Genomic DNA, 20398 nt, shown 5'->3' on the forward strand with positions numbered 1-20398 from the left:
TTGAGCAATGCCTTAAATTCCCTTAAATCACTTTGTTTAAACTTCTCTTCCAGATCACTACGATTTACACATAGAAAACAATCTTTGTGCACTCCATCAGATCCTATTGTCATAAATTTCTTAATGAAGCCTTAACCACAGATGTAAATGGGTAGCAAATATCTAGTGCCATTGTACCAAAAAAAATCACACATGTACACTGAAGGGTAAATAAATGTAATTAAAGTGAAGGAATGCTTAATGTTAGAGAAGCTCTTATTGATAGTAAGTGATGGTTATGCACTGTGATCTTAGTGGCTTGTTGGCTGGACAGTGACCTCACTTGACCTGATAACCAGTACAAGAGAGAGAGAGAGAAAATATATCAACTAGAAGTGAAGGACACAACTAATTAAAGATAGTGAGGGGTAAGTGGCATAAGTCACACCATAGCATTTGAAGTGAGAGGTTTTTAACCTCCAGGTGTCTCAGAAAATCACTCATAACTTGCAGGACAGACGGCCCTGGTGAGATAAAATATTCTAGCTTTCAGATGACTTTGTATTTTCATGCAACAGAAATGTAACTATTCTCCACATATTTTTTTTTCATTCTGGCTAACATGCATAATGACAACTGTATGCAAGCACAACACAATTAACCAAAACAACAATGAATTCTATAGCATGAGTAGTTATAGGATAAAAGTGATTAGCTATATCTGAAAACATCAGGGCATGTGAAATGTCCCTGGTAAATCATGGAAAGGTCTGTGGGGCCTGGATGTGCATAGGGAGCTGTCGTTTCGGTACATTACACATGACAGACTGAGTATGGATGCAAGCAGATGTGGCTTTTCTTGGTCTGTTTCCTGACACTACCTCGCTGATGCAGGGTAGTATTCTCTCTCCCCTAACCCCAATTGACTGAACCAGGGCATGTGAAATGTCTGGAGTAAACCATGGAGAGTTTGTTGTCTTTTCCTAGCACTACCTCGCACACATGAGGGAGGAGGGGGTTGTTATTCCATGTGTGGCGAGGTAGCGATGGGAATAAATAAAGGCAGACAGTATGAATTATGTACATGTGTATATATGTATATGTCTGTGTGTGTATATATATGTGTACATTGAGATGTATAGGTATGTATATTTGCGTGTGTGGACGTGTATGTATGTACATGTGTATATGGGTGGGTTGGGCCATTCTTTCGTCTGTTTCCTTGCGCTACCTCGCAAATGCGGGAGACAGCGACAAAGCAAAATAAATAAATAAATAAACATTGAATTCAACCATTTTAGAAGAAAAGAGAGTATGGAGTGATTTAACCACAGCCTTCAAGATTTAAAACTACTCTGATAATGTCAACAATGAAAAGTTCTAAAAATACTAAGATGGAGCAACCAAAAATCATATCAAGAAACTTAGCAAGAAAGCTATTCAAAAAGACACAAAGTATTTTTATAGCATCAAAGTAGAGAATAAATTAAATAAGCTAAACAATGAAACTGTCAAAGGTGAGAGTATAAAAAAAGTTTAAAAAGCAGACAACATTCATGAGATTCAGCATCACAAGTGCAGAACTCCCTACTTTTATCGTAAAAATATGAAACCACAGACAAACACAGGAGCTCCACTAAAGCAACAGCTTTTAACTGTTTCAGTTGAAAAATTCACTCACCATAGCAGTAACATCTGTGCGATGTGGGAAGAGAGATTTTAAGAGGGTATCATGGGGAATGTTGCTACCTCCTGTTATTAACACTGCATGCTGCTGTTTCATACCCCAGCCACCACCAACATCTGTATGATATACAATTTGAATGTTTGTAGCTTCTGTACCCAGTTTGTGGACTCTAAATCTGATAATCATAAATGACAAATGACCAATTAATCTATTAACAAACAAACAATACTTATAAGCACAGTTTATTGCATAATCCCTAGTAGCAAACTTCACTCCTCTTTGCAGATCTCCAGCAGTCTGCCTGCCCTAAAAATCATTCTTTGATATTCTGATATTCAAACTTCTGTAATCTCTAATTCAATATTTCTCACTTTCCTAATCTAATTCTAAAGTCTGATCTCAGTTTTTATTAATTTTCACCCACAGTTTTGCATTCTAACAAACTCTTTCAAACTTCAATACCTAGAACTCCAAAACTAACAATTACATCATAAATATGCAAATAGTAGATTTCCTCCCTAACTCCTAATTCTTTCAATTGTTAATGAAAATGATATTTCTCATATTCAGAGAAGAGTGCAGCATACAGATTCTTCACCAAATCTTTCATTAACTGAGTATCTCCACACTCTCAGGAATCAAAGATCTTCCCTAGAGTAATGGTTAGTGGTTCTAATCACAATTCATGCAGTACTCAGCCCACAGCTTACCCCAACTGTTCATCCTCCCCTTAGGGCTTGTCAATAAATGGCTACCTGGTTTAGGATAGGGTATACCTACCTACCTAACCTCAAGCCATTGGAGCCCTTTTTTTCTTCTATAGGGCCCTTGCAGCAATCAAGAAGCCATGTCTCATGGGCAAGATGACAAAACGTAAGTGTATTGATGCCATGAGTATGACTATATGGGGCGAGTGCAGGGCAAATGAGCAGTATGTGGTCAACATCTTTATCATAGTATTTGCATCATGGTTATCAAGGGTCTTGAGACATACAAAATCAGTATTTGCAGTGTTGTAAGGATGGGTGGTGTCCTGACTAAAGATGTAAAAGTGCAATTCATCCATATCCGGGGAGAGTGATTTCAGGTAGGTATGTGACTCATGGGTTGGTATTCAAAAATAAGTAGAAAGGGGGGGGGATGTTTAGTGATTGTTCGTTTATTTCAGTTCGTACATGTTTTGTCAGAGTTGTATTTGTTGGGGGTGAGGAACTGTGAGTACATTTTGCTGAAGTTCACAGTGAAGCAGGAATAAGCCCTTCATTTCTACTTAGGGATTGGTGGCTAGTTATGGAATGGTTTGGATGGGATGGGTCTAGTGCTGATGCAAAACACTGAAAGTGATTATCTATTTGTGCAGTAAGGGAAGAAATTTCTACACCCATGGTGTACCATCTCTTGAACTTTCTTTGCCATCCAGTAGCCATCTAAACTTTTGTAAACTGCCAGCATTCACTGAACCATGTTGGAATGTATAGGCATGTATGTGTGCATGTGTGGGCGTTTATGTATATACATGTGTATGTGGGTGGGTTGGGCCATTCTTTCATCTGTTTCCTTGCACTAACTTGCTAACACAGGAGACAGCGATTAAGTTGTTGTTCGCTGATGATACAGCGCTGGTGGCTGATTCATGTGAGAAACTGCAGAAGCTGGTGACTGAGTTTGGTAAAGTGTGTGGAAGAAGAAAGTTGAGAGTAAATGTGAATAAGAGCAAGGTTATTAGGTACAGTAGGGGTGAGGGTCAAGTCAATTGGGAGGTGAGTTTGAATGGAGAAAAACTGGAGGAAGTGAAGTGTTTTAGATATCTGGGAGTGGATCTGTCAGCGGATGGAACCATGGAAGCGGAAGTGGATCATAGGGTGGGGGAGGGGGCGAAAATTTTGGGAGCCTTGAAAAATGTGTGGAAGTCGAGAACACTATCTCGGAAAGCAAAAATGGGTATGTTTGAGGGAATAGTGGTTCCAACAATGTTGTATGGTTGCGAGGCGTGGGCTATGGATAGAGATGTGCGCAGGAGGATGGATGTGCTGGAAATGAGATGTTTGAGGACAATGTGTGGTGTGAGGTGGTTTGATCGAGTAAGTAACGTAAGGGTAAGAGAGATGTGTGGAAATAAAAAGAGCGTGGTTGAGAGAGCAGAAGAGGGTGTTTTGAAATGGTTTGGGCACATGGAGAGAATGAGTGAGGAGAGATTGACCAAGAGGATATATGTGTCGGAGGTGGAGGGAACAAGGAGAAGAGGGAGACCAAATTGGAGGTGGAAAGATGGAGTGAAAAAGATTTTGTGTGATCGGGGCCTGAACATGCAGGAGGGTGAAAGGAGGGCAAGAAATAGAGTGAATTGGAGTCATGTGGTATACAGGGGTTGACGTGCTGTCAGTGGATTGAAGCAAGGCATGTGAAGCGTCTGGGGTAAACCATGGAAAGCTGTGTAGGTATGTATATTTGCGTGTGTGGACGTGTGTATGTACATGTGTATGGGGGGGGGGGGTTGGGCCATTTCTTTCGTCTGTTTCCTTGCGCTACCTCGCAAACGCGGGAGACGGCGACAAAGTATAAAAAAAAAAAAAAAAAAAAAAAAATAAGTAAATATATATATGTTTTGGTCGAGGTGGTGTGCAAAGTGAGAGGTTTGGGGAAAATGATTTGGTAAACAGAGAAGAGGTAGTAAAAGCTTTGCGGAAGATGAAAGCCGGCAAGACAGCAGGTTTGGATGGTATTGCAGTGGAATTTATTAAAAAAGGGGGTGACTGTATTGTTGACTGGTTGGTAAGGTTATTTAATGTATGTATGACTCACAGTGAGGTGCCAGAGGATTGGCGGAATGCGTGCATAGTGCCATTGTACAAAGGCAAAGGGGATAAGAGTGAGTGCTCAAATTACAGAGGTATAAGTTTGTTGAGTATTCCTGGTAAATTATATGGGAGGGTATTGATTGAGAGGGTGAAGGCATGCACAGAGCATCAGATTGGGGAAGAGCAGTGTGGTTTCAGAAGTGGTAGAGGATGTGTGGATCAGGTGTTTGCTTTGAAGAATGTATGTGAGAAATACTTAGAAAAGCAAATGGATTTGTATGTAGCATTTATGGATCTGGAGAAGGCATATGATAGAGTTGATAGAGATGCTCTGTGGAAGGTATGAAGAATATATGGTGTGGGAGGCAAGTTGTTAGAAGCAGTGAAAAGTTTTTATGGAGGATGTAAGGCATGTGTACGTGTAGGAAGAGAGAAAAGTGATTGGTTCTCAGTGAATGTAGGTTTGCGGCAGGGGTGTGTGATGTCCCCATGGTTGTTTAATTTGTTTATGGATGGGGTTGTTAGGGAGGTGAATGCAAGAGTTTTGGAAAGAGGGGCAAGTATGAAGTCTGTTGAGGATGAGAGAGCTTGGGAAGTGAGTCAGTTGTTGTTCGCTGATGATACAGCGCTGGTGGCTGATTCATGTGAGAAACTGCAGAAGCTGGTGACTGAGTTTGGTAAAGTGTGTGAAAGAAGAAAGTAAAGAGTAAATGTGAATAAGAGCAAGGTTATTAGGTACAGTAGGGTTGAGGGTCAAGTCAATTGGGAGGTGAGTTTGCATGGAGAAAAACTGGAGGAAGTGAAGTGTTTTAGATATCTGGGAGTGGATCTGGCAGCGGATGGGACCATGGAAGCGGAAGTGGATCATAGGGTGGGGGAGGGGGCGAAAATTCTGGGAGCCTTGAAGAATGTGTGGAAGTCGAGAACATTATCTCGGAAAGCAAAAATGGGTATGTTTGAAGGAATAGTGGTTCCAACAATGTTGTATGGTTGCGAGGCGTGGGCTATGGATAGAGTTGTGCGCAGGAGGATGGATGTACTGGAAATGAGATGTTTGAGGACAATGTGTGGTGTGAGGTGGTTTGATCGAGTAAGTAACATAAGGGTAAGAGAGATGTGTGGAAATAAAAAGAGCGTGGTTGAGAGAGCAGAAGAGGGTGTTTTGAAATGGTTTGGGCACATGGAGAGAATGAGTGAGGAAAGATTGACCAAGAGGATATATGTGTCGGAGGTGGAGGGAACAAGGAGAAGAGGGAGACCAAACTGGAGGTGGAAAGATGGAGTGAAAAAGATTTTGTGTGATCGGGGCCTGAACATGCAGGAGGGTGAAAGGAGGGCAAGGAATAGAGTGAATTGGAGCGATGTGGTATACCGGGGTTGACGTGCTGTCAGTGGATTGAATCGGGGCATGTGAAGCGTCTGGGGTAAACCATGGAAAGCTGTGTAGGTATGTATATTTGCGTGTGTGGACGTATGTATATACATGTGTATGGGGGTGGGTTGGGCCATTTCTTTCATCTGTTTCCTTGCGCTACCTCGCAAACATGCATATATATATATATGCATGTTCAGGCCCCGATCACACAAAATCTTTTTCACTCCATCTTTCCACCTCCAATTTGGTCTCCCACTTCTCCTGGTTCCCTCCACCTCCGACACATATATCCTCTTGGTCAATCTTTCCTCACTCATTCTCTCCATGTGCCCAAACCATTTCAAAACACCCTCTTCTGCTCTCTCAACCACGCTCTTTTTATTTCCACACATCTCTCTTACCCTTACATTACTTACTCGATCAAACCACCTCACACCACACATTGTCCTCAAACATCTCATTTCCAGCACATCCACCCTCCTGCTCACAACTCTATCCATAGCCTATGCCTCGCAACCATACAACATTGTTGGAACCACTATTCCTTCAAACATACCCATTTTTGCTTTCCGAGATAATGTTCTCAACTTCCACACATTCTTCAAGGCTCCCAGGATTTTCGCCCCCTCCCCCACCCTATGATTCACTTCCGCTTCCATGGTTCCATCCGCTGCCAGATCCACTCCCAGATATCTAAAACACTTTACTCCCTCCAGTTTTTCTCCATTCAAACTTACCTCCCAATTGACTTGACCCTCAACCCTACTGTACTTAATAACCTTGCTCTTATTCACATTTACTCTTAACTTTCTTCTTTCACACACTTTACCAAACTCAGTCACCAGCTTCTGCAGTTTCTCACATGAATCAGCCACCAGCGCTGTATCATCAGCAAACAACAACTGACTCACTTCCCAAGCTGTCTCATCCACAACAGACTTCATACTTGCCCCTCTTTCCAAAACTCTTGCATTCACCTCCCTAACAACCCCATCCATAAACAAATTAAACAATCATGGACACATAACACACCCCTGCCGCACACCTACATTCACTGAGAACCAATCACTTTCCTCTCTTCCTACACGTACACATGCCTTACATCCTCGAAAAAAACTTTTCACTGCTTCTAACAACTTGCCTCCCACACCATATATTCTTAGTACCTTCCACAAAGCATCTCTATCAACTCTATCATATGCCTTCTCCATATCCATAAATGCTACATACAAATCCATTTGCTTTTCTAAGTATTTCTCACACACATTCTTCAAAGCAAACACCTGATCCACACATCCTCTACCACTTCTGAAACCACACTTGCTCTTCCCCAATCTGATGCTCTGTACATGCCTTCACCCTCTCAATCAATACCCTCCCATATAATTTACCAGGAATACTCAACAAACTTATACCTCTGTAATTTGAGCACTCACTCTTACCCCCTTTGCCTTTGTACAATGGCACTATGCAAGCATTCCGCCAATCCTCAGGCACCTCACCATGAATCATACATACATTAAATAACCTTACCAACCAGTCAACAATACATCAAATTATTTACATATAATCAATGGATGAATACAGGTACTTTACCCATAATTTGATGTAAATGCAAATACCATGATAGAAGAATAACTGGAATACAAATAAACATAAATACTGTATTCGAATGCATTCAAAGATATATAATACGAATACTCCATCTCTGCACTATACATCGTTCTATCACATAAATGTCTCATTCATTCACAAATGCTCACCTGCATACCCATTGATAATAACTTTAATTGTAAAACACACTCATGTAGAAATCACCAACCTTATCACACCAGTCACAACAATAAGTTCATCTTAAGCAAGTTTCCTTCTTTGAGTGAAAATTCCCAGGCTTAAGCTGTTTCCTCTATTAGACTATCAAATGACTTTTCTACTCAGGAAGTAGCTTGGCAACCACAGTAAATAAAAAAGTACATGGCAAACAAAACCTATGTTATGATAACTGCGTATCACAGCACATCAGTCATCCAACACAGCAATGCCAGAAGTGAGTAAGAAACAACACTGTGATTGCACCAGGTTCCAGCTGCTTCATCATAAAAGTAATGGATGTGAACAGACTCAAATATGTCAGGATTCTTCATACATTTATTGATACTTTATTATTCACAACTATTTTCCTGTTCCAGAGTCTCAATGATGCTTTATATTCCAAAATTGGAAAATTGTAATGTAAATATATTTGCACTATTTTGTGCATTCAAATTTTTTTTTCTTTATTTTTTTTATATTCAAACCATCCCAAGACCCTCAGGAACATCCTTGTGACCTTCATTTGGGTCGCAGACATGGGTTTGGGAAACACTGACATAGTCAATCAAACCCTTTTGTTTTTCATTTCTATCATTTCCCATCCACAAATATCTGAATCATCTTGTGCTAAAAAAAAGGTGTTTGCAAGGAATAAATCCCTCTCAGCAGAGATATCCACAACATAACTTCCATTCTCATTCACTCTCAGCACTCTTCATTTACCATCTCGTCAATTTCATTACATCTCACCTTTGCATTCATACCATCCATTACAAACAACTTTCTCTCCTCCTCAAACCCATATATAAAATCTCCACAAACTTCATGTAATCCTTACTTCACACAATTATCGCATTAACAGGTAGATATACACATACCCACGCATACCTCATAATTCCAGTTTTTCTTTTCACCCATACTATTCTTGATCCATTCCATCCATGCTTTATAACACCCTCCCATACTCTCAGCGATAGCACAACTGCACATCCTTCCCTTCCTCTTCTTTTAATTTTCATTCATTTTCATCTCCACCACTCCTTCTTCCACACTCTCCCTTAACTTGCATTCATCATTTTTCATTTTCAATCCATACACCCTGCCCAAAGATATGAGTTTCCCAAATCCCCAGCACAACCAAACCATAACTTTTAAATTGTTCCATTAGCTCCCTCCTTTTATTCTTAACAGTCATTTCATAAACATTTTGAGCCATCACCCTTAATTGTTCATCCTTTTCACTCCCTAGGGTGGACTTCAGTGCCATTCTTAAGACTTCAGTGCCTCACCTTTGATAGGCCACCGGCAGAGGGCAAGTCCAGCACTGCACTGCCCGAGTCAGTGGGGCTCTCAAACTGTCCAAAAAGCTAAAACCTCCGTACAACTCAAGTCGTCTGTTTTAAAAGCTACTGCACTGATGGAGTTGGGCAATGCCTCCAACTTCAGTTCCACCCCGAGGTGTCATCATGAGAAACATGGATATACTACATACTACTGAGCACTCTGAACAATTACAGGCTGCCAAACCACCATAAACACTCAAAACTTCACAATAAAATCAAGATCCTCTCAATACCATCCTACTTCAATAAACTCAGTACTCAAATCCTTTGCTATAGCACTAGATCCCTCCCATCCAAAATACTCAATGCTGACCATGCAGAAATAAAAAGCTTACCCCTGCTACTGCTTCATATTTCTTCAATCTCTACACACAAATCCCCCTATGTCAAACAAACACATCACTGACAAAACATTTATACGCTAAAATACCTCAACATGCACTAAACAACTGCCCTCCCAATTCGGTCGTAACACCATCCCACCTGACACACCCATATGAAACCTCACTCTTCAGACATATAAGAGTTTCACTATTTCATCTATGCTGCTAACACTGCACATCCCTAAATTATAAAACACCGAATCAATATATTTCAAGACCCTTAATGTCCTCAACAGAACCACCATAACGAAGACACTGAATACTTACTGCTCAACTCTCCCAAAGTTACCACACACACACACACACCAAATTACTACACTTTATGATCTGTGGTCTCATCCAGTGGATGTGGCAGGTTTCCTAAATGCAGCTGAGGCCCCATAGAGGATATAAAGGGGTCCTAGGGCAGGAGGGTTGATATGCAGCATAGAGATGGCCAATATGACTTGCACATGCTGTCTCTGTTGACAAAACATTCTACATATCAATTGCAATCAAATACAGTGAAACTATGTGGAAAACACCTGTTCCTATAATGCCATCCATAACCTGACTCATAATCCAACAATGAAACAATCAAACAATGTGAACATCAACCTAATATCTCACCTACTGCTGGTGCTTGCAAACCTAAATAACTGCCTTTTAGTTAGTTTCTCTCCTATGCCATCATTCATAAATGCAGGTTTCTGTATATACTTATAAACAGATTCATAACAACACATATATGTACTCTATCTATATCTTTATTAGAAATAACAAATTCTATCAGTCATCTAAAGAGCAACTTATATGTAAAAATTGTACCTGAAGTCCAGTAAGCTTGTTTAGGCTGGGAACCATTTCCTACAGCAAATGACACTCTATCTAACACCACAGGAACATGACCTTCTTCAGTTACACGAATCACAGTGAAATTGTGTGGGCGACTGTTGTGAGTAACTGACAGATGTGCTACTTCCACCACTGATGGTATTATTTTCAATAAAGCCTTCGATACTGATGAATCCCTGAAAGAAATATTTGCATTTAAAACATAAACAAGTATTACTTTCAATAAAGCCATTAACAATGATGAATCCCTGATTCATGTTTTAATATTCTAAAAAGAAAATACAACTCAAGTACTGTATTTACTGGTAAAATGGAATGCAAATAAGAATCAAATTGACCAAAAAATTACCAATGCTGTTTCTTTTGTGCAAGTCATCACTGCTTCCCTAAATACATCCCATTCCTCCCCCACTCCCTTTACATCCTTTGTTCTCACCTTTTTCCATTCTGTACTCAGTCTCTCCCGATACTTCCTCACACAAGTCTCCTTCCCAAGCTCACTTACTCTCACCACTCTTTTCACCCCAACATTCTTCTTTTCTGAAAACCTCTACAAATCTTCGCCTTTGCCTCCGCAAGATAATGTTCAGACATCCTTCCAGTTGCACCTCTCAGCACATTAACATCCAAAAGTCTCTCTTTCCCGCGCATATCAATGAACAAGTAATCCAATAATAGCAAGTATTAAGAGATAAAAGTAGAACAAGATTTGTACTAGTGGATTGAGTTCCAGCAAAACATGTGTGTGTGAGGCAGAGAAGAAAAGGCAGAAACTTGGGCCAGGGAAAGGAAATATAAGAAGTCACTGTCGTGCTGGTTCTCTACGCCACTATCACTATACTTCCAGATACTTCTGACGTAATACCTCCTTGGTTAGTGCCTACCTACCACTGGACACAGGTAAATATCTATCTATATCACTGTCTGATTTTTCTGCTCACAAACTTATGCTCAGGCAATCTCAGTCAACAAGCTTATGTTCACGCAATCTCAGTTCACAAACTTATGTTCAAGCAATTTGAAGTCATTCACCAATCCAGAAAATTCTAAAATCTGTAAACAGCTTGATAACAAGCATTCCAGACTGGTCAGGTTAAAATACATACAATACAGAATATGCCATACATCTAAGGCAAATCCAGTGTAAGTTGCTATATAGGCTGTTCATGATATTAGGGTTACTACAAGTGACCACTTTTTGTGTCCAAAACCCTGGAATAAGAAAAAAACAGTTACGTGTTGGAACACTGTATCTGCAGCCTATTAATGAGTAGGTTAAGCTAATTGCCAATTTAATACCTTCAAGACCAAACACAAACTTGCATGGGTGTCGTACCATCCCAAACTAATACATACAACAAGCTGATATATGGTGCAGGAAGACAATGTGAGAGTGGACAGGAATCCTGAATGCCAGATGACAGAGTTTTCAATCCTTCAAGCAACTTGGGATCAGAGCCATTGACCCATGTATACACTACATCTATGGGAAGTCCACTTGACATTCTGAAAACAACAGCTCATATAAATCGATTCTTTAAAACATTTCATAGACTATATACATAAATACCTGCAAACATATACTATGATTAAAGAAAAAACTTTTATGCAGCTCCTTTAGCTCCAGGGTTGCACCGAAATCTAGAGCAGAGAATTGATATGACTCCTTTAGAGTGCAACTGTACACCTTTCATGCACTGTTACTGATAAAACTTTGTTAAAGTTGACTTTGTAGATCATGATGTAACCTCAGGAGGCAGAGTAAAATACTGCCCACACAAATTACATATATATATTCACACATATTTTTTTTCTTTTCTCATACTTGATTCTCATTTCCCATGTTAGAGAGTTAATGCCAGAAAACACATGAAAAAATGCACATCCACTCACAGGCTAATATGTATACATATAGGCACAAATAGGCCCCGATCACACAAAATCTTTTTCAATCCATCTTTCCACCTCCAATTTGGTCTCCCACTTCTCATTCCCTCCACCTCCGACACATATATCCTCTTTGTCAATCTTTCCTCACTCATTCTCTCCATGTGCCCAAACCATTTCAAAACACCCTCTTCTGCTCTCTCAACCACGCTCTTTTTATTTCCACACATCTCTCTTACCCTTGCAATACTTACTCGATCAAACCACCTCACACCAGACATTGTCCTTAAACATCTCATTTGCAGCACATCCACCCTCCTGCGCACAACTCTATCCATAGCCCAGGATTTTCGCCCCCTCCCCCACCCTATGAACCACTTCCGCTTCCATGGTTCCATCCGCTGCCAGATCCACTCCCAGATATCTAAAACACTTTACTTCCTCCAGTTTTTCTCCATTCAAACTTACCTCCCAATTGACTTGACCCTCAACCCTACTGTACTTAATAACCTTGCTCTTATTCACATTTACTCTTAACTTTCTTCTTTCACACACTTTACCAAACTCAGTCACCAGCTTCTGCAGTTTCTCACATGAATCAGCCACCAGCGCTGTATCATCAGCGAACAACAACTGACTCACTTCCCAAGCTCTACCATCCCCAACAGACTTCATACTTGCCCCTCTTTCCAAAACTCTTGCATTCACCTCCCGAACAACCCCATCCATAAACAAATTAAACAACCTGGGAGACATCACACACCCCTGCCGCAAACCTACATTCACTGAGAACCAATCACTTTCCTCTCTTCCTACACGTACACATGCCTTACATCCTCCATAAAAACTTTTCACTGCTTCTAACAACTTGCCTCCCACACCATATATTCTTAATACCTTCCACAGAGCATCTCTATCAACTCTATCATATGCCTTCTCCAGATCCTAAATGCTACATACAAATCCATTTGCTTTTCTAAGTATTTCTCACATACATTCTTCAAAGCAAACACCTGATCCACACATCCTCTACCACTTCTGAAACCACACTGCTTTTCCCCAATCTGATGCTCTGTACATGCCTTCACCCTCTCAATCAATACCCTCCCATATAATTTACCAGGAATACTCAACAAACTTATACCTCTGTAATTAGAGCACTCACTCTTATCCCCTTTGCCTTTGTACAATGGCACTATGCACGCATTCCGCCAATCCTCTGGCACCTCACCATGAGTCATACATACATTAAATAACCTTACCAACCAGTCAACAATACAGTAACCCCCTTTTTTAATAAATTCCACTGCAATACCATCCAAACCTGCTGCCTTGCCAGCTTTCATCTTCCGCAAAGCTTTTACTACCTCTTCTCTGTTTACCAAATCATTTTCCCTAACCCTCTCACTTTGCACACCACCTCGACCAAAACACCCTATATCTGCCACTCTATCATCAAACACATTCAACAAACCTTCAAAATACTCACTCCATCTCCTTTTCACATCACCACTACTTCTTATCACCTCCCCATTTGCACCCTTCACTGAAGTTCCCATTTGCTCCCTTGTCTTACGCACTTTATTTACCTCCTTCCAGAACATCTTTTTATTCTCCCTAAAATTTAATGATACTCTCTCACCCCAACTCTCATTTGCCCTCTTCTTCACCTCTTGCACCTTTCTCTTGATCTCCTGTCTCTTTCTTTTATACATCTCCCACTCAATTGCATTTTTTCCCTGCAAAAATCGTCCAAATGCCTCTCTCTTCTCTTTCCCTAATAATCTTACTTCTTCATCCCACTACTCACTACCCTTTCTAATTAACCCACCTCCCACTCTTCTCATGCCACAAGCATCTTTTGCGCAATCCATCACTGATTCCCTAAATACATCCCATTCTTCCCCCACTCAACTTACTTCCATTGTTCTCACCTTTTTCCATTCTGTACTCAGTCTCTCCTGGTACTTCCTAACATAAGTCTCCTTCCCAAGCTCACTTACTCTCACCAACCTCTTCACCCCAGCATTCACTCTTCTTTTCTGAAAACACATACAAATCTTCACCTTTGCCTCCACAAGATAATGATCAGACATCCTTCCAGTTGCACCTCTCAGTACATTAACATCCAAAAGTCTCTCTTTCAAACGCCTGTCAATTGACATGTAATCCAATAACACTCTCTGGCCATCTCTCCTACTTACATACGTATACTTATATATATCTCACTTTTTAAACCAGGTATTCCCAATCACCAGTCCTTTTTCAGCACATAAATCTACAAGCTCTTCTCCATTTCCATTTACAACACTGAACACCCTATGTATACCAATTATTCCCTCAACTGCCACATTACTCACCTTTGCATTCAAATCACCCATCACTATAACCCGGTCTCGTGCATCAAAACCACTAACACACTCATTCAGCTTCTCCCAAAACACTTGCCTCTCATGATCTTTCTTCTCATGCCCAGGTGCATACGCACCAATAATCACCCATCTCTCTCCATCACCTTTCAGTTTTACCAATATTAATCGAGAATTTACTTTCTTACATTCTATCACATACTCCCAATACTCCTGTTTCAGGAGTACTGCTACTCCTTCCCTTGCACTTGTCCTCTCACTAACCCCTGACTTTACTCCCAAGACATTCCCAAACCACTCTTCCCCTTTACCCTTGAGCTTCGTTTCACTCAGAGCCAAAACATCCAGGTTCCTTTCCTCAAACATACTACCTATCTCTCCTTTTTTCACATCTTGGTTACTTCCACACACATTTAGACACCCCAGTCTGAGCCTTCGAGGAGGATGAGCACTCCCCGCGTGACTCTCAACTCTCAAAAAAAAAATACAAGGAGGGGAGGATTTCTGCCACCCCGCTCCCGTCCCCTCTAGTCGCCTTCTACATATATGTATATATATATATATATATATATATATATATATATATATATATATATATTTTTTTTTTTTTTTTTTTTTTATACTTTGTCGCTGTCTCCCGCATTTGCGAGGTAGCGCAAGGAAACAGACGAAGGAAATGGCCCAACCCCCCCCCCATACACATGTATATACATACGTCCACACACGCAAATATACATACCTACACAGCTTTCCATGGTTTACCCCAGACGCTTCACATGCCTTGATTCAATCCACTGACAGCACGTCAACCCCGGTATACCACATCGCTCCAATTCACTCTATTCCTTGCCCTCCTTTCACCCTCCTGCATGTTCAGGCCCCGATCACACAAAATCTTTTTCACTCCATCTTTCCACCTCCAATTTGGTCTCCCTCTTCTCCTTGCTCCCTCCACCTCCGACACATATATTCTCTTGGTCAATCTTTCCTCACTCATCCTCTCCATGTGCCCAAACCACTTCAAAACACCCTCTTCTGATCTCTCAACCACACTCTTTTTATTTCCACACATCTCTCTTACCCTTACGTTACTCACTCGATCAAACCACCTCACACCACACATTGTCCTCAAACATCTCATTTCCAGCACATCCATCCTCCTGCGCACAACTCTATCCATAGCCCACGCCTCGCAACCATACAACATTGTTGGAACCACCATTCCTTCAAACATACCCATTTTTGCTTTCCGAGATAATGTTCTCGACTTCCACACATTCTTCAAGGCCCCCAGAATTTTCGCCCCCTCCCCCACCCTATGATCCACTTCCGCTTCCATGGTTCCATCCGCTGCCAGATCCACTCCCAGATATCTAAAACACTTCACTTCCTCCAGTTTTTCTCCATTCAAACTCACCTCCCAATTGACTTGACCCTCAACCCTACTGTACCTAATAACCTTGCTCTTATTCACATTTACTCTTAACTTTCTTCTTCCACACACTTTACCAAACTCAGTCACCAGCTTCTGCAGTTTCTCACATGAATCAGCCACCAGCGCTGTATCATTAGCGAACAACAACTGCCTCACTTCCCAAGCTCTCTCATCCCCAACAGACTTCATACTTGCCCCTCTTTCCAAGACTCTTGCATTTACCTCCCTAACAACCCCATCCATAAACAAATTAAACAACCATGGAGACATCACACACCCCTGCCGCAAACCTACATTCACTGAGAACCAATCACTTTCCTCTCTTCCTACACGTACACATGCCTTACATCCTCGATAAAAACTTTTCACTGCTTCTAACAACTTTCCTCCCACACCATATATTCTCAATACCTTCCACAGAGCATCTCTATCAACTCTATCATATGCCTTCTCCAGATCCATAAATGCTACATACAAATCCATTTGCTTTTCTAAGTATTTCTCACATACATTCTTCAAAGCAAACACCTGATCCACACATCCTCTACCACTTCTGAAACCACACTGCTCTTCCCCAATCTGATGCTCTGTACATGCCTTCACCCTCTCAATCAGTACCCTCCCATATAATTTACCAGGAATACTCAACAAACTTATACCTCTATAATTTGAGCATTCACTCTTATCCCCTTTGCCTTTGTACAATGGCACTATGCACGCATTCCGCCAATCCTCAGCCACCTCACCATGAGTCATGCATACATTAAATAACCTTACCAACCAGTCAACAATACAGTCACCCACTTTTTTAATAAATTCCACTGCAATACCATCCAAGCCTGCTGCCTTGCCGGCTTTCATCTTCCGCAAAGCTTTCACTACCTCTTCCCTGTTTACCAAATCATTTCCCCTAACCCTCTCACTTTGCACACCACCTCGACCAAAACACCCTATATCTGCCACTCTATCATCAAACACATTCAACAAACCTTCAAAATACTCACTCCATCTCCTTCTCACATCACCACTACTTGTTATCACCTCACCATTTGCGCCCTTCACTGAAGTTCCCATTTGCTCCCTTGTCTTACGCACTTTATTTACCTCCTTCCAGAACATCATTTTATTCTCCCTAAAATTTAATGATACTCTCTCACCCCAACTCTCATTTGCCCTTTCTTTCACCTCTTGCACCTTTCTCTTGACCTCCTGTCTCTTTCTTTTATACATCTCCCACTCAATTGCATTTTTTTCCTGCAAAAATCGTCTAAATGCCTCTCTCTTCTCTTTCACTAATACTCTTACTTCTTCATCCCACCACTCACTACCCTTTCTAATCAACCCACCTCCCACTCTTCTCATGCCACAAGCATCTTTTGCGCAATCCATCACTGATTCCCTAAATACATCCCATTCCTCCCCCACTCCCCTTGCTTCCATTGTACTCACCTTTTTCCATTCTGTACTCAGTCTCTCCTACTATTTCCTCACACAGGTCTCCTTCTCAAGCTCACTTACTCTCACCACCCTCTTCACCCCAACATTCACTCTTCTTTTCTGAAAACCCATACAAATCTTCACCTTAGCCTCCACAAGATAATGATCAGACATCCCTCCAGTTGCACCTCTCAGCACATTAACATCCAAAAGTCTCTCTTTCGCACGCCTGTCAATTAACACGTAATCCAATAACGCTCTCTGGCCATCTCTCCTACTTACATAAGTATACTTATGTATATCTCGCTTTTTAAACCAGGTATTCCCAATCATCAGTCCTTTTTCAGCACATAAATCTACAAGCTCTTCACCATTTCCATTTACAACACTGAACACCCCATGTATACCAATTATTCCCTCAACTGCCACATTATATATATATATATATTTTTTTTTTTATTATTATACTTTGTCGCTGTCTCCCGCGTTTGCGAAGTAGCGCAAGGACACAGACGAAAGAAATGGCCCAACCCACCCCCATACACATGTATATACATACGTCCACACACGCAAATATACATACCTACACAGCTTTCCATGGCTTACCCAGACGCTTCACATGCCTTGATTCAATCCACTGACAGCACGTCAACCCCGGTATACCACATCGCTCCAATTCACTCTATTCCTTGCCCTCCTTTCACCCTCCTGCATGTTCAGGCCCCGATCACACAAAATCTTTTTCACTCCATCTTTCCACCTCCAATTTGGTCTCCCTCTTCTCCTTGTTCCCTCCACCTCCGACACATATATCCTCTTGGTCAATCTTTCCTCACTCATCCTCTCCATGTGCCCAAACCACTTCAAAACACCCTCTTCTGCTCTCTCAACCACGCTATTTTTATTTCCACACATCTCTCTTACCCTTACGTTACTCACTCGATCAAACCACCTCACACCACACATTGTCCTCAAACATCTCATTTCCAGCACATCCATCCTCCTGCGCACAACTCTATCCATAGCCCACGCCTCGCAACCATACAACATTGTTGGAACCACTATTCCTTCAAACATACCCATTTTTGCTTTCCGAGATAATGTTCTCGACTTCCACACATTCTTCAAGGCTCCCAGAATTTTCGCCCCCTCCCCCACCCTATGATCCACTTCCGCTTCCATGGTTCCATCCGCTGCCAGATCCACTCCCAGATATCTAAAACACTTCACTTCCTCCAGTTTTTCTCCATTCAAACTCACCTCCCAATTGACTTGACCCTCAACCCTACTGAACCTAATAACCTTGCTCTTATTCACATTTACTCTTAACTTTCTTCTTCCACACACTTTACCAAACTCAGTCACCAGCTTCTGCAGTTTCTCACATGAATCAGCCACCAGCGCTGTATCATCAGCGAACAACAACTGACTCACTTCCCAAGCTCTCTCATCCCCAACAGACTTCATACTTGCCCCTCTTTCCAAAACTCTTGCATTTACCTCCCTAACAACCCCATCCATAAACAAATTAAACAACCATGGAGACATCACACACCCCTGCCGCAAACCTACATTCACTGAGAACCAATCACTTTCCTCTCTTCCTACACGTACACATGCCTTACATCCTCGATAAAAACTTTTCACTGCTTCTAACAACTTTCCTCCCACACCATATATTCTTAATACCTTCCACAGAGCATCTCTATCAACTCTATCATATGCCTTCTCCAGATCCATAAATGCTACATACAAATCCATTTGCTTTTCTAAGTATTTCTCACATACATTCTTCAAAGCAAACACTTGATCCACACATCCTCTACCACTTCTGAAACCACACTGCTTTTCCCCAATCTGATGCTCTGTACATGCCTTCACCCTCTCAATCAATACCCTCCCATATAATTTACCAGGAATACTCAACAAACTTATACCTCTGTAATTTGAGCACTCACTCTTATCCCCTTTGCCTTTGTACAATGGCACTATGCACACATTCCGCCAATCCTCAGGCACCTCACCATGAGTCATACATACATTAAATAACCTTACCAACCAGTCAACAATACAGTCACCCCCTTTTTTAATAAATTCCACTGCAATACCATCCAAACCTGCTGCCTTGCCGGCTTTCATCTTCCACAAAGAGGATATATATATATATATATATATATATATATATATATATATATATATATATATATATATATATATATATATATATATATTATTTTTTTTGCTTTGTTGCTGTCTCCCGCATTTGCAAGGTAGCGCAAGGAAACAGACGAAAGAAATGGCCCAACCCACCCCCATACCCATGTATATACATACGTCCACACACGCAAATATACATACCTACACAGCTTTCCATGGTTTACCCCAGACGCTTCACATGCCCTGATTCAATCCACTGACAGCACGTCAACCCTGGTATACCACATCAATCCAATTCACTCTATTCCTTGCCCTCCTTTCACCCTCCTGCATGTTCAGGCCGCGATCACACAAAATCTTTTTCAATCCATCTTTCCACCTGCAATTTGGTCTCCCTCTTCTCCTCGTTCCCTCCACCTCCGACACATATATCCTCTTGGTCAATCTTTCCTCACTCATTCTCTCCGTGTGCCAAAACCATTTCAAAACACCCTCTTCTGCTCTCTCAACCACGCTCTTTTTATTTCCACACATCTCTCTTACCCTTACGTTACTTACTCAATCAAACCACCTCACATCACACATTGTCCTCAAACATCTCATTTCCAGCACATCCATCCTCCTGCGCACAACTCTATCCATAGCCCACGCCTCGCAACCATACAACATTGTTGGAACCACTATTCCTTCAAACATACCAATTTTTGCTTTCCGAGATAATGTTCTCGACTTCCACACATTCTTCAAGGCTGGTATACCACAACGATCCGATTCACTATTTCTTGCCCGCCTTTCACCCTCCTGCATGTTCAGGCCCCGATCACTCAAAATCTTTTTCACTCCATCTTTCCACCTCCAATTTGGTCTCCCACTTCTCCTCGTTCCCTCCACCTCCGACACAT

General features: G+C 41.3%; 1 protein-coding gene across 9 annotated transcripts in view; it reads right to left on the minus strand.

Annotated features, from left to right (window-relative positions):
* The window catches only part of Gnptab (N-acetylglucosamine-1-phosphate transferase subunits alpha and beta), a 160185-nt gene that overhangs the window by 106844 nt on the left and 32943 nt on the right, over positions 1–20398 (minus strand). For 8 of the 9 annotated variants that reach the window (XM_071669098.1, XM_071669100.1, XM_071669099.1 and 5 more), the window contains exons 5-7: positions 11568–11717; positions 10185–10387; positions 1661–1782 (exon numbers count right to left, since the gene is read on the minus strand). In XM_071669098.1, coding sequence (XP_071525199.1) covers positions 1661–1782; positions 10185–10387; positions 11568–11717 — 475 coding nt within the window. Of the gene's footprint in view, positions 1–1660; positions 1783–10184; positions 10388–11567; positions 11718–20398 lie in introns of those variants that run through there. The other variant, XM_071669101.1, reaches the window with a different exon arrangement.

The sequence above is a fragment of the Panulirus ornatus genome, chromosome 13 (assembly GCF_036320965.1).
Source record: "Panulirus ornatus isolate Po-2019 chromosome 13, ASM3632096v1, whole genome shotgun sequence".
NCBI classification, from domain to species: Eukaryota; Metazoa; Arthropoda; class Malacostraca; order Decapoda; family Palinuridae; genus Panulirus; species Panulirus ornatus.